At 34.8% G+C, this 15,928-nt stretch overlaps 1 protein-coding gene across 2 annotated transcripts in view; it reads right to left on the bottom strand.

Moving 5' to 3' along the window:
- Positions 1–2,193: 2,193 nt before the first annotated feature.
- ZNF326 (zinc finger protein 326) overlaps positions 2,194–15,928 on the bottom strand; it is a 35,268-nt gene continuing 21,533 nt past the window's right edge. For both annotated transcript variants that reach the window (XM_069478190.1, XM_069478191.1), the window contains 5 exons: positions 13,627–13,774; positions 12,402–12,501; positions 10,326–10,456; positions 8,560–8,655; positions 2,194–4,306 (listed from right to left, as the gene is read on the bottom strand). In XM_069478190.1, coding sequence (XP_069334291.1) covers positions 3,983–4,306; positions 8,560–8,655; positions 10,326–10,456; positions 12,402–12,501; positions 13,627–13,774 — 799 coding nt within the window. In that variant the 3' untranslated portion in view covers positions 2,194–3,982. The remainder of the gene's footprint in view (positions 4,307–8,559; positions 8,656–10,325; positions 10,457–12,401; positions 12,502–13,626; positions 13,775–15,928) is intronic.

The raw sequence follows: 15,928 nt of genomic DNA, 5'->3' as shown, positions 1-15,928 counted from the left end.
GATAAGGGTAGAAGCAGGATTAGTTGGCTATTTCAATAGTCCAGGGAAGAGAAGACCAAGACTTGAACGAGGCTGGTAGCAGTGGAGGTGGAAAAGTAGGCTAATAAATTTTGGAAGTAGGACAGACTTTCTGATAAATTGAAGGTAGGAAGTGATAAAAAGGGATGAATATAAGATAATCCCTAGGAATCTGGCTTAAACAATTGTACAGGTTGTAAATAAATGTCTTTGGTTATTTAAAACTCTATATCTCACTTTTTAATATCTTACTTTTTAATAAAGAAAACAATACTTGGAAAATAGAAGTTGAAAGGTTATTAAAGGTTTTATATAAATCCTTATTATATAAAAGCAATGAAAATATAAACACTACAGATCACAAAAATTAATCTGCCTATAAACTAACCCATCTACAAATTATGCAATAGGAAATACATAAATTTGAATTTTTGAATTAAGCATAACAAAATACACTTTATTAATACCTTGCAAATAAGCTAATCTGTATAAAGTTCCACAAAAATACTACTTAGATGCTCTTTCCTATCTCTCATTCTAAAACATTTACCAAGAAGTTGTTACACAGGATTCTTGTTATATAGAATTTTTTTTTTTTTTTGGAGAAAGAGTCTTGCTGGGTGCTAGAGTGCAGTGAGGTCATCATAGTTCACTGCAACCTCAAACTCCTGGGCTCAAGCGATTCTCCTGCCTCAGCCTCCTGAGTAGCTTGGAACTACAGGCGTGCACCACTAAGCTCAGCTAATTTTTTTTCTATTTTTAGTAGAGATGAGGTCTTGCTCAGGCTGGTCTTTTACTTTTTTTTTTTTTGAGACAGAGTCTCACTCTGTTGCCTGGAAAGAGTGCGTGGTGTTAGCCTAGCTCACAGCAACCTCAAATTCCTGGGCTCAAGCACTCCTTCTGCCTCAGCCTCCCAAGTAGCTGGGACTATAGGCATACATCACCATGCCCAGCTAATTTTTTCTGTGTATATTTTTAGCTGTCTAGATCATTTCTTTCTATTTTTAGTAGAGACAGGGTCTTGCTCTTGCTCAGGCTGGTCTCGAACCCCTGACCTGGAGCGATCCTCCCCCCTCAGCCTCCTGAGAGTGCTAGGATTACAGGCATCAGCCACCAAACCCAGCCAGCATTCTTTCTAAAAGTTTCCTATCTCAGTTATTTTTTAAATTACCCTACTTAGTATCAAAAGAACCAAATACTAACTATAACCCAGAACACTCTGTTATTTAGCCCTTATAAGTATTTTAAAATAAAGGAGAAACAAGAGGGTTAATCAAGTCCTATTATCCTTAAAATTTGAAATCCTAAGCAAAAAGGCTTTCAGAAGCCTACAAATAAATACAGACTCCTACACAGGATCCAAATTTCTCTAGTCTTCAATTAACTTTCTCTTGTTTGGCTCCAAATCCCTACAATTAGATGTTAAGTCTCTACTAGATATTCCCAGCTTAAAGGTAAACAAACCTAGCTCACCTCAAAAAAAAAAAAAACCCATACTCATTCAGAAAATCTAATTTTAAAAGCCTTTTTGTGTAAAAAGAGAAATTACCTGTGGAATTCTACACATGCACATATACTCATCCGCTTAATGCCTTGCTATTTAATACACCCATACGTTCATCCATCCAATGCCTCAAAACTTTAAGAAGCTAATTTCATTGAAATAAAGCCCCTCTCTCAAAAGACGCCAAAGTAAAGATTCAAAGAAATAGAGCACTACTTTTCAGTGACATAGACAGATGGTCATTTGAAAATAAATTACTTATGAGATCCTTAAGTATACAAGCCATAAAAAGTAAAAAAGAAAAATAGGGAGAGAAATATTTGAAAAAGAAATAATTATTCTGAAAAAAGACAGTTTGGTTCTTCAGCCAAAAACAGACATGACAAAAGAACTAACGCAAATACAGAAGACTTATTTGTATTCAAATGTATTTTCAGGAAGATTTCAAGATCCGACACAGGCACAGAGAAAAGGAACAAACTGAAACAAGTATAAACAAGGTCAGTTACAGACTGACCTCTATTTGAAATGTGTTAAAAAAAATATTTTAGTCATACATTAAAAATATGATGATTGAGAAAAAAATTTTCTTTAATTCAAGTCTTCTCAATCATCTTGAAATACTGTGACCTGAACTCATACATTAAGGCAAATCTTTATTTTAAATACTCATTTAATTGATCAACTATTTCATTTAAATTGCTTATCCAGGGAGAAAGATTTTGTAAAAAACATTTTATTGCTACAAAGGGAAACATGGTCACAAAAAGCCTTTAAGCGTATCTTAACGCAAATTACTATTCAATGTCCAATGCTATAAAAAAATACACAGTCAGAGCACAAAATACTTGCCCAATTTATCTCTTCTAGGGTAAGTATTCAAAAACTTAATGCACACTTGAATATTCACTCCCAAGAGCAGCATTTAAGTTCAAATGATTAGAATAGATATACTACTAATACATGTTTGTTATCCTTAACACCAATAAAGTAATAAAAATCAAGCTTAAAAATTATACAAACAATTTATCAGATCTAGTTTGGTAGCTATAAAAACTAAACTAAAATAATCTTACCGTCATTTTATTAAACAAATGTCAAACATTTAGAAATTATATAAAACACAATTTTAATGTGTGGAATGCATGCAACATGGGTGTTAACTCATATTTTAAGCTATTAGGTTATTAAGTATGAAATGTCCAATTTCCTTAAGTACTAAGTTGACGTCTCTGACTTCACTTTCACACTTCTAGTTTTATTTCTGCTGTGAAGGTACATCCTCAGTATTTCAAACACACGGTTTGGCTTGTGACTATCTTTCAAATTTTTTTTAGCACAACTTTTGTGAAACCAGGGATAAGTCAAAAATTTGCGTTATTTTCGAATATGAGTTCCGCTGTGGAATCAATGCAGTGCAGACAGCTCAAAATATCAATGAAGTGTTTGGGAAGGATGTGCCTGATGAACGCACAGTACATCGATGGTTTCGGAAGTTCTGTTCTGGTGATTTTAGTCTTGAAAATGAGCCACATGGGCAACCTAAAACCAAGGTGGATAATGATGAGCTGAGAGCTACAGTGGGAAGCAAATGCATTTCAACCTACACATGAATTAGCAGCAAGGTTTGATGTTACTATTCCAACAATATTGGACCATTAGAAACAAATTGGCAAGGTAAGGAAGCTGGAGAGATGAGTACTGTATGAATTAAAAAAGGCGAACCATTTCTACACCACATTGTTATATGTGATGAAAAATGGATTATTTTTGACAATTCCAAATGTTAAGCACAATGGGTGGATAAAGAGGAAGTGCCAAAACATAGTTCAAAACTGAATATTCATCAAAAAAAGCTAATGGTGCCTGTTTGGTGGTCCAGCGCTGGTATTATCCACTATAGCTTTGTGAAACTTGGCCAATCGATTACAGCGGATGTCTACTGCAACCAGTTGGACAAATGATGAGGATGCTTGCAATTAAGCAGCCGAGTTTGGTCAACAGAGACAGGCCAATTCTCTTGTAAGACAATGCTCGACCACATGTCACACAAACAATACTGCTCAAACTACAGAGGCTGAACTTGGAAACTCTGTCATCCACTGTATTCACCAGACCTTGCATCAACTACCACTTCTCTCAGGCTTTGGACCACTTCTTCCAAGGAAAAATATTCAACCCTCAACAAGCTGTGAAAAACGCCTTTCGCAATTTCCTCGCCATTCACTCTCCAGGCTTCTTTGCTGCTGGCATAAACAAGCTACTGTTAAGATGGCAAAGCTGTGTCGATAGTTTAGGCGCACACTTTTGCATAATTGTACTGTTTCTTGTTTGAGATACAATAAACTACACTTTTGATTCGAAACTGGACATTTCATATTTAATAACCTAATGAAATTCTTATCCTTTTCCACATTAGGACAGAAATTTAAAGCTCCTTTTAAATCTAATACCTTATATCTAATTTTCTTCAGGTTGTTCAGGAGGGATGTCAACAGGCTCTTCCTTTGCTTCTTCTTCCTCTACTCCCCCCACTCCCTCTACTTCCCCCACTGCCCCTACTTCCCCACCTTCCTCTGTGTCCCCCGCACCCTCTACTCCTCCAGTTTCTCCCACATCCTCCACTTCTTCCACTTCTTCTGCCTCTCCTACTCCCTCTACTTCCTCCTCCTCCTCCTCGTCATCCTCTTCTTCAATAGGCTCATCAATCTTTTCTTCATCCTCTTCATCTCCTTCTATTTGCTGATCCTGAGAATGATCTTGAATTTCAAAAGGATTCTCACCCTAAAAACATGAGACAAGGCTTTTAAAATCAGCACATTCATTTTTACATCAGGACATTTTTATTTGCTATATCATGAAGAAGAAATACTATTTGAAACTTTTTATTTTAACTTATGACAAAGCTATTAAATATTTGTTGAGTACCTATTTCTTACCAATGTGGGTATATAATTTACTGAAGCCATTTCTTTATATTTCATAAGATGGAATACTTTTAAAGGTCCTATTTTCTTCTTAACTGAATTTCTAAAATCATATATATGATAAAGGCAAATACATGATTTGTGGTAGAAACCAAACAGATGATGCAAAAATTTACATTTTACTTAATTATACCAGTATTCAATGTACTACTGTTATAGGATCTCTTTAAAACTCAAATGAAAATCAGGTACCTTGTTTTTTCTACTAGATATCATGCCTCATTTCTACTTTAAGAAAGTAGACAAATCTTTAATTCAGTAAACATTCACAGATACAATTTTATTTTAATATTTTATTTAAATACTTAAATTATTTATTTGAGTCAAATCTCATATAAATTGGACTAAGAAAGCTATAATAATGTGGTAAGAAATGAAGTGTCAGTAAAGGTTACTAAAAAGGCAAGTATTAAGACTGGTGCTACCCTTTATGATTAACCAGGTAGGAATGTGCAGGATGAAGTGGAGTAGCCAGAGAAGAGATACTAGGGGCTACTCTAAGAGCCTAGAACAGGGAAATGCAAAAGATGTGCATTTCAGCATTAACAGAATGTTAATGCATTTATGTTAGTGCATTTCAGCATTAATAGAATAGATAATTAGAATCTCCATTCTAATGGAAAAGAAAAGGGAAAGGAGGAGGTAGGTGTATGCTATGCACAATCAGAATTTCAGATGTCTAAAAGTTTAACAGGCAGCTATAAATTTGTAACTTAAAAGAGGAGACTTCAAAGTAGATATTTACATTTGTGAATTGCTTGCATACAGTGCACTGTAAACAGGACAGCCCTGGGGTGGGACTAGAGAAGTTAAATGTTAAAAAGGGCTAGAATAAAACCCTATGAAAATACCTATACTGTACACAGTGGCAGAAGTTAGAAGAGAAGGAATACTTGGTGCAGGAGGAAACCCAATAAAGTAAAATATTATCTGGTAAAATATTTTCAAGACTAAGTGAAAGACAAACACTGCCAAATTATACAAATAGATAAAAGTACAAAAAGACTGAAAAAAGTCACTAGAGTTGATCATCTTTATAGCTGAATGAGGTTCTTTAGGATTTATTATACTATCCCCCTAACTTTTGTATGTTTAAAATGATAATAATGTTAACATTTTTTAAAGGCCACTAGATTTGATAATTACATCACTGGTAATCTTAGGAAGAACAGTTTTAAAAGTATGATATAAGTAAGAGTTAGCAGTTGTATGAGAATATATCTTCATAATTTCCTGTGAAGTTCTCAAAATACGCAGGCCCTGGTTCCACATTCGCGGATTTTAATTTAGTCAAGTCCTAGAACTCTTGCTAAAAACACAAATTCCTGAATCAATCCCAGACCTCCTGAATGAAAATTCCCAGGGTGGAAGACTGGTAACCTGCATGTTGAAGAAGCACTTCAGGAGATATTTATCAAGAAGTTTGGAAAACACTAATTCAGAAGGTCTGAAAAAAGGCGTAGGTAGCTTTTTGGTTGCTCTTTACCTCACAGGTGATTCTCACTACGTTCCTCCAGTTGATAACTACTAGTTTAAAAAGTGAATAATAGGAAGCAAAAAGCACATGCAAGGTAAACTATCTTTTCAAGCATGGTGGGAAGAGAAGAGACAATAATATGGAGAGGGCCAAAGTCTAGGAAAAGTTAAGTCATTTTTAGTTTAGGGAACACATAAGCAAGTCTGTTTGGGGAAGACCAGAAAAAGACAAGAAAAACATCAGTTTGCAAGTAAGGGAAAAAATGATAAAACAAGAACACAGATGAAAGGCAAAGAAGAATATCTTCCCTCACAGATAACAATAAAGATTAGGGAAAGATACACATATATATGGCAGAGAGGAGAACATTTACTGAGCTTACATCTAATGGTCTCAATCTCCGTAATGCAAGAGAAGAAATAAGCATATGGGAAGTGAGGAGAGTAAGTATGAAATCTGGAATGCGGGACGTGAAAAAGGTTTGAAACAGTCACTATAGGAAACACATTACATTGACAGTAAGTAAAATTACTGTGAACTGGATGAAAACCTTGCAAACATGGTACTGGCACAATTCCATAGTATTTTTTTAGCGAGACAGACAATTAATAAAGCGAACCACAGATGGCATAGTGTTGGAAACTAAAAGGGCAAAAGAACAGCAGCATTTCTTGTTGAAAGGGGTGATCACAAGCGCCCAGAGCAGAGTGAAGATAGAACAAGACGATACGGCTGGAGAATTAAGAGATTGATGAACTTATCAATTTATTTGATGGGGAAAAGGATTTAAAGGGGTATTTTCTCAGAGCACTTGCCAGTGAAAGATTTTTAAGCCATGCCCAAAGCTGACCATGAGCAGAGAATGAATGTTCTGGGGAATGACAATAGGGAACAGAGCAGAAAGGAATGTCGAACAAAGAGAAATCATTGACTCATGTGACTCCAGTGCTTCTTGAATTTTAACATGCATATGGAATCAACTGGGATCTTATTAAAATGAAGACTTTTATTCAGTAGGCCTGGGTATGACCTAAAATTCTGCATTTCTAATAGAGCCCCCAGGTGATGCTAATACTGCTGGTCCACAGATCACAATCTGAGTAACAAGGTTCCAGAAGAGTTCTCCTAAGTTCAGGTGCTTTCTCTACAATATACACATGAGCAAGACACTCCCACCCGTGTCATCTCCCGTTACATGAGTGACTCAATTGTGTAGTTTGAAAACACTACAGAAATTCTAATTTTATATTCCTCCCTCATTAAAAAACACTTTCCTACATCAATAAACTACTAACTTCTCAAAACTTGTGACAAAGCAAGTATAAAAATCTAATTTTTCCTAATATAGCTGTGATGCTCTTGTCCTTTTGATAAGGGCATCATAGCTAAATTGAGCACTATACTTCCCATAAAATTTCAATTCAGAACTGTATTCATTTTTTTAAAGCAGTGTCAAGAATGTAGTAAACAGTGATGATATGATTAACCAATTAGAAAATAAGCCCCTAAGAAGCAAGCCAAAAGAAGTGAGATTATGCAACTTGGAAGTCACTGGTTGAGGGATAATTTGATGGTCATTAAACATGTATCAGGTTTCTTCACAGAGGATCTGGTACTCACCATAATAGCCAAAATAAATAACACTTATTTAAGCTACAAAATATTTACTAATATAAATAACTCTTATAAATCTTCAACATAACAGCTCTCTTCAGTGTAGAATGATTTTAAGGTGGGTATTATTTTATAAAGACTCAAAACTAAATTCTAAAATTTATTTCTGTTGATTTCCTGAATAATAGTAAGTTCTTATTCGTACAATAAGTGTTTAAAATAAATTTTACATCAAGGTGGATTCAAGCAATAATATATGTCAAAAACCCTGAGGAATAAAGTGAGTCAGGTATATCAATCATTCACATCTGAGTTTCCTAACATTAGGAGCAAACCTCTTTTCTCCTGCCCTCCTGAAGCAACACGTCTGACGTCCTGCTTCCTCTCCAACTTTTATCCAAAGAAGAGGAATGACTTACCTAATTAGTATGCCTGGAAGAAGAAACTGAGTGTACGTAACTCATTCCCTTCTGGGTCCCCTCTTTTGGGTCTTCCTAGCAATGGAAAGGGTATATTCTAGTCTGCTTTACGTGGTGTGGTAAACTAGGGGAAGCCTAGTGATGTCCATCTGGGCCAGTAACAGAAGTTGGGGGAATGTAAGTTTAAGTTAGGAGTAAATATTAAAGTCCACAGTAACTACACCTCTAAGACATATTCTCCAAGTCAATCTTATTTTTAAATCAAGAATAAAGCTAATATTTTGATCTTCTATCCAATTCTTATGTATCTCTCAATTGACTCAGAGCTAGAAAGGAGATAAGAGAGGAATCACTTACTATTCCCCTCCTGGCCAATTACAATAATTAGGAAAAAGATGTTTTACCTATATGCAAGATACTAAGTAAAACTATTCCTATTATGTTATGCTATATTTAAATATCACAAAGAATTACTACATCACCATTTAATTATCACAGTACTACAATACTACCCGAAAAACTTTTGCCCTGAAATCTTACCTTAACAAAACGTTCATATCGTGCCTTCACTATTGGATTATTTAAAATGCTTGTAGCAGTCAAGACACTCTCTCGTTTTATTTGTTCCTTATAAGCCTATAAAAAAAACAGAACACACTCAGGGTACTTGAAAACCATGCCATGAAAACTAGTTCCATAATTAAAACAGCATTTATGTTCAAATTCTTAGATTTAAATGATTTACTTTCTGACAAACTCAGCTATAGAGCAACAAATACTACTGTGACCAAAATCATCTATAAATTAAAATAATAAAGACTCAAGTCCACCAGCTTCAATAAAAAAAACACTCAGTCCCCAAATATTACAAGTCTAGATCTACTAGATAGTTGCTTTCTTTCATTTCCACTCTACGTCTATCTCCCCAGCTCCCAACTACTAATTTTCATGCTGTCAAAAAACAATAATTTTTCACATTACAAGAGTAATTAGTCTTTCTCTAGGCTGTAGTTATTGTAAGACTGTATTATACAGAAGAAGAAAGGTAATAATACAGAATGTCTAGTTGCCAAAAAGCTATCAAGAGAATACCAAGGAACAGAAAGTGCAAAGAGTAATAAAAGACTACATGTGCTCAAACTGCCTAAAGAAAGAAGAAGTCTGAGTTAAAGGAGGTTCACTTCAACACAAAATATAAATTTAAGACTCAGGTATGCTCTACTCAAAACTTAAGTCTTTAATATGTGAATCTTTAAATTTGCTTTCTTAACAAACTAATTTCCCACAATATAAACATTTGTATTGTTTGAAGTAAATTTGACTAAATAAAGCCAACTAATACTTAAGCAGAAATATGCTAATGAAACAAAAAACAGTAAATTTTTCAGGAGTATTCTACTCAAAAAAATGTAACAATAGATGGTAACTACTAATCCTACGTTTTAATTTTTTTTCCAACCATTAGAAAAATGTATCGGTAATAATCAAATCTTTTTTATTCTAAAACACACACCTACATGCACTCACAAAATCATTTTGTAACAACTTAAAAAAAATGTTAATAAAAACAACAGTTCAACAACAGCTATAATTTCCTGAATGCTTACCATTATCAGGCACTATTTTAATTGCCTTATATGTTTTAATTAATCTAATCCTTAATCACATAAAAGAATGATTGTCCATCCTCATTTTACAGATAAGGAAACTTGGACAAAAAAAAGTTTAACTTACTTGCTTAACACATGTTATATACTGAACCAGGATTCAAACCCAGGAAGTCTTGCTCCAGAGGCTACAATCAATCAATCAATCAATCTATCTATTTATCTAACTAGGATACAGAATTTCACTCTGTTGCCTGGGCTACAGTGCAGTGATATCATTATAGCTTACTGCAACCTCAAAGTCCTGGGCTCAAGCAATCCTCCTGCCTCAGCCTCCCCAGTAGCTATGACTACAGGTGCATGCCACCACACCAAGCTAATTTTTTTTTTTTTTTTTTTTTTTTTGCGGAGACAAGGTCTTGCTAGGTTACCCAGCTTGGTCTCGAACTCCTGGCTGCAAGCGATCCTCCTGCTTTGGTCTCCCAAAGTGCTAGGATTATAGGCATGAGCCACTGCACCTGGCCCCAAGCCCACAATCTTAACCACTACATTCTAATGCCTCTCCTGATTATACTTAGTTATTCACATATGAGAGCAATAGGATTGTATGTAGGTTAAGTAGGTGAGAAACAATGGCCTAAGGACAATAAAGGAGTGATGGATAATTCAACGACTTTATTAAGACAGATCAAAATTTACCTGTTTCCCTTTGATGTGATCAGGCGATTTTAAGTGCTGCTGAACTGAACTGTGTAAAGCAGGGATATACACACTGCAAGCACTGCAGTGAACAGTCTCTACTTTCATCATGTGATCATCTGCAGTAACACCTACAAAAGAAATCCAATTATTAAAAAATGATTCATATATTTCTGACCAGTCAAGTCTTCACTAGTTTTTCCATGATTATTTATACCCCTTCTTCCACAAAAAGGATCAGAGTATGTATTAATAGGTTTTTCTACCACATTTCATAAATCTACATGTATAGATTTGAAAATATAGAGATTAAAATTGCAAGGTATAATTACACTGTATTTCCTAATCATGTTAAACAATCATGTTCTGAGGCCTATAAATCCATTCCCCCAAAAAATATAAAGGAAAACAAATGTTGATTTTGTAGTAAAATAAGAATTTCCACAATTATGAATGTGAAAGGGTATGGCAAAGGGAACAGATGGCAAAATTGGATTCATGAGGAACAAATATTCTGGATCTTGAAAATAGTGATTGGGGTTAATTACAGGTAAAGGTGTAAACATATGCAAGAGAAAGGTAAAGTATGAGAGAAAGTGGCACTTTCTGGGAATTCCAAGTAATTCAATATGGCTGGGGCAGAGTATAAAGAAAAGACAAAAGATGAGAATAGAAGAAAGAGAAGGGCCTAGATTATAAAGAGCTTTGTGTGCCATGTGTAGGAATTTGAACTTTATCCTGTTGAAGATGGAGAGCCACTGAAAGTTTCTGAAGTAATAAGATCATGTAGTAGAATTAGAGATATAAAAGACTGAAAGAAAGCAAACTAGTTAGAAAAATACTATAATTGGCAAGAGAACGGATAAGAATTTGAACAAATGTAGTATTTAAAACAGACTTGGCAAATATTTAAAAGATATAATGAATAGGACACAGTGCTACAGATAAAGTATTTAAGATAACTCTATGCTTCTGGCTTTGTTGATGGTGGGGCCCCTTTTCAATATAAATGAAGGTGATAACTGTAAGTTTTTGTTTTGTTGTCTTTGTGGGGTAGGGTATGCTCAAGGAGATGAAAATTTTTTGGATATATTGATTTTGTGTGACAGTTGTGGACAGATACCAACAGACAGTTGGATGTATGAGACCAGAGTTAAGAGACTGTGCCAGAGATATAATGTATAATTAATAAACATCTAGATTTTAATTTGAGCTCCGTAAGTAAATGAATTCATCAGGAAGCAATATAAAGAGAGAGGCTAATGGAGATCATAACAGAGTACTGAGAAATACCAAATTCTAAAAAACTGATAGAGAAAGAAAAGCACAGAGACTGCAAAAATGATGAGGGGATAAAGAGAACATTAGGCCAGTGAGGTGCCACAGAAACTAAGGACGGAAAATAATTCACAAAGAATGTAGTTATCAAAAAATGTTATAGCAGATAATGATTCAAAAGAACCTACAGAAGTCAGTGTTGGTAACTTCTGTCAGAGCAGTTTCAGTAGACTAATGGTAGTAGAAAGTTGTTTACTGTGCATAAAGTCATACATGGGAAGTGAAGAAGCAGAGCCCAGTGTGGGCTATGCTTAAAGAACTATTGGTTATTTAAAGAGAAAAAGAAAAGGCAGGGTTTATAGTAACTATTGTCTAGTTTTTCTTTCCCTTTCTTTTATTCCTTTTGTTGATTGGTTGTTTTTGTTTTGATGTAAGAGCTTATTTATAGGCTCCAGATATGGAATCAAAAGAGAAGGAAAGACCGAAAAACAGAAGAGTTCATAATTTGAACTTCAGAAGATGAGAAGGTATAAGAGGGACAGAGGACAGATAGAAGTATCTTTCATCTAGAGGAAAAGGTGACTTCTCCTCTGAAACTGAAGTGAAAGAGATAACGGTAGAGAGTGGTAAATTTGTAAACATGAGAACAGGAAGTCAAAAAAGTTCATTTCTGGTAACTCAGGGCTATAGCATATATGACTGTGTATTATATCACTCTAGCTGCTATCATTTGCATTGAAACAGGTTATGATATATAAAATACACATGTAAAATTAATAAAACAATTTAACTACTTACCTTCCATAACATCTTTTTCAATTATTTTGACTGCTTCGGTTTGATTATTTGTCTGTTGCTTACGAATAGATGTTTTCTTGAATTTGTTCACCATACATTCCTAGAAAACAAAATAGGAAGAATCCAAATAGTTTTCAATGAGCACTCAGTATATGCTTAGCACCATGCTTATCCTATAGAAGATATAATATCTGCTACGTAAGAACTAATTATCTATTCTCAATTTCTGTATTCCTGGCATTGCCACTTAACTATATCATCTGTGTATCTGTGAATGTGTTCAATTTCCAATTATTACTAGTTCACTGAAGATAGTGTCTGTGTCTTCAATGCCTGACATAGCATCTTTCATAGGCATGTAAGAAAAACTATTCCATTGATTACTACATACTGATAAAACAACGCACACTAAACAGACACCAGGCTCTCTGGCTCTAAATTCAGACTCTGCCACCTACTGACAAAGTCACCTAACTGTTGTATGATCTTTCATGGTAATGAGTTGTTAGGAGGCCCAACTGAAATAATGAAAGTATCCAGCATAACCCCAGGCACACAGTAGATTCTCAATGAATGACAGCTGAATCTACATCAATAAACAGTTGTTAAAGGAATTCCTTTTGTGACACTTCAGCCAGAAACTACTGTAACAAATGTAAAGTTATTTCTCAAATAATAAATTCAAATTCTATCATACCAGAATTTATATCTAATTCTGGGTTAATTTTAAAACAACTCTTTCTTTAAATAAATAGTAAATTAAGTTTTTAGAAACATAAAATGGGAGATATGGGAAACTGAAAAATGAAATTATAAGAAATTCACACCAGGCCGGGCGCGGTGGCTCACGCCTGTAATCCTAGCACTCTGAGAGGCCGAGGCGGGAGGATCATTTGAGCTCAGGAGTTTGAAACCAGCCTGAGCAAGAGCAAGAGCAAGAGCAAGACCCTGTCTCTACTAAAAAAATAGAAAGAAATTAGCTGGACAACTTAAAATATACAGAAAAGATTAGCTGGGCATGGTGGCACATGCCTGTAGTCCCAGTTACTTGGGAGGCTGAGGCAGAAGGATTGCTTGAGCCCAGGAGTTTGAGGTTGCTGTGAGGTAGGCTGATGCCACGGCACTCTAGCCAGGGTGACAGAGCGGGACTCTGCCTCAAAAAAAAAAAAGAAAGAAAGAAATTCACATCAGATAAATGTTTCGCACTTCAAAAACAGATACTTACATGCAAAAACTCCATAACTACTTTATCAAATTTGGTTTGTTTCTGAATATGATCTAATGTCTCTTGGTGTGAAGAACTTTCCAGATGTAGTTCAATATCTTTTTCTTCAAACGTTCGAAATTTACAAAATGAACACGTAAATGCCATTCTAAAAAGAAAAAAGTTTTTCTTTAAATATTACTTTATTCACTTAGAAAAGAGTTCATAAGAATATACCATTGAAACTAATTTTACCAGCATAAATGATTTCTTTTTTTTCCTACCATTTTATGACTGACTTAAATTTAGCTTAAGCCAGAAAAAAGAGTATTTCTTTAAATGTCTAGTTAGCACAGCCATTACACCAGTTTGCATTTCTAGTCCACCTGGGAGTGTCTGCGTAAGAAAAGAGGAATCATTGGCTCTATAAACCATTCACTTCAAGATGAGACCAATTACTAATAAAAAGCCCAAAGCAAACCTCAAGAAGTACCAAGCTCCAAAGTTCCATAACTTATTTTATATGATGTTCCATCCTCAAGCTTCTAAACCACTAAGGTAGTATCAACAAAGTCAAGTGGCACACCAGACAACCATAATTCATTTTCATGGAGCTCTTGGGTGATCAAAAGTATTGCCCCTAAAGACCACCTCAGAGTAACTAATAGTCCTGGACTGGACAAACGCACATTTAGAAGCTCAAGAGCCACTCCAGAATGAATTCCCTCATTTAATTGTTTCAGCCTTATGTATGCTGTTATTTCCTTTTCCTTAAATTATGACAACAGACTCCTAAATGGTTTCTCTCTCCAGTCTCCATTTTCCAATTAACTCTTTGCAATGTTATTAAATTTATTTTCCTCATTGAGAAACCAGGCTCTGGAGCCAACTCCTGGGTTTACATCCTAGCAACTTTTTGTGACCTTGGGCAAGTTACTCATCTTGGCCTTGGTTTTCTTATGTTAATGATTTGAGACCCTTCACAGATCTCATGAGAATTAAAAAAAATTAATACATATAAAGCTCTTAGAACACTTCCTGACACATAGTAAGTATTCAATTAATATTGTTACTTCCTAAAGGAGGTAACAGCACATCACAGCTCAAAAGGATTCACTGGCTCCAAGTAAAGTCAAAATGCTTTCAGTTGCCAACTAGGAAATTTCCTAATCTCTCCTATCTTTTTGGCTTTACCCACCAATATCTTGAACAGTATCTCACATATAACATGTCTTCATTAAATAATTAAATCAGATTATACATTTCACCTCAGTAATCACTTCATTCCACACAGCTTTCCATTTTCTGAATATCAATAAAATATTTCTATTTCTTCACTTTTACATCAAGCCATGCCCTCTACCTGGGCTGCCTCTCTCAACTCCTCCGGCAACCCTAACATTTCTAGATCAGTTCAAATACCATTTCCATCATGCAGCCTTCCTGATTTCCCTGCATCCCTATTTAGAAGTTACCTCTCGTAAGACTACTTTGCACTTCTCTTTTGGCCGTCTTCACCAATGTTGTTTGTGTACACCTTTCACACATCCATCCCTTTCTCCCTGTGTTCCCTTAAATTTAGGTATACATAGTCACCTTTCCATCCTCTTTATTATGCTGAAAGCATTCAAATATCCTAAGGAACATATCACAAGAATAGTCATTTACTCAATCTCTAATTCTCCTAACTCAAAGTAAAACTGCTTTGGTAAATTAAAATAATTGTAGACTATTTTAAAGAATTCTTATCCTAAAATGATAATTTAGTTGATTGACATTCTTTTGGTTACATAATCAGGTTTATAATTAGAGTTATGGAGAAAACAGCTAAATGAAAGCTCAGTTCTTTCATTTTCTCTAAGTCACAACACTTATATTAACATGAACATACCATACCCAAATCTACAATTTTTAATGGGAAAAGCATTCACAGGGTAATTAAATAGAAAAATGAATCTGATAATGCAAAATCATTTTTTGGCTCCTACACATTTGACAATTTCAATTCGTTTCCACACCAAAGTAAGCCTCTGCCAAAAGAAGGAATTATGAGATGAAGAGTGGGAAAGATACTTGCAAGGACCAAAAATAGCAGTATTCTTAGAACTAAAGCTTCTTTTTATGGATTAATTCTTAATAAGTTCAATCCTATTGTTTCTCAAGTCCCAATAAATTAGTAATTACAAAACAGAAAAGGATAGAGATTATTAAAGCTAGACACTAATATTACACAAGTATATCTAGCAGGTTAAAATCAAAGACAGACCAAACAAACAAAACACATCTGGTACTTAAGATGCAACTGAATTTTCTTTTACTACAT

Source organism: Eulemur rufifrons, chromosome 8 (assembly GCF_041146395.1).
Source record: "Eulemur rufifrons isolate Redbay chromosome 8, OSU_ERuf_1, whole genome shotgun sequence".
In the NCBI taxonomy this organism is placed as follows: Eukaryota; Metazoa; Chordata; class Mammalia; order Primates; family Lemuridae; genus Eulemur; species Eulemur rufifrons.
The sequence above is the reverse complement of the archived record's forward strand: the minus strand, read 5'-3'. Positions and strand labels throughout refer to the sequence as shown.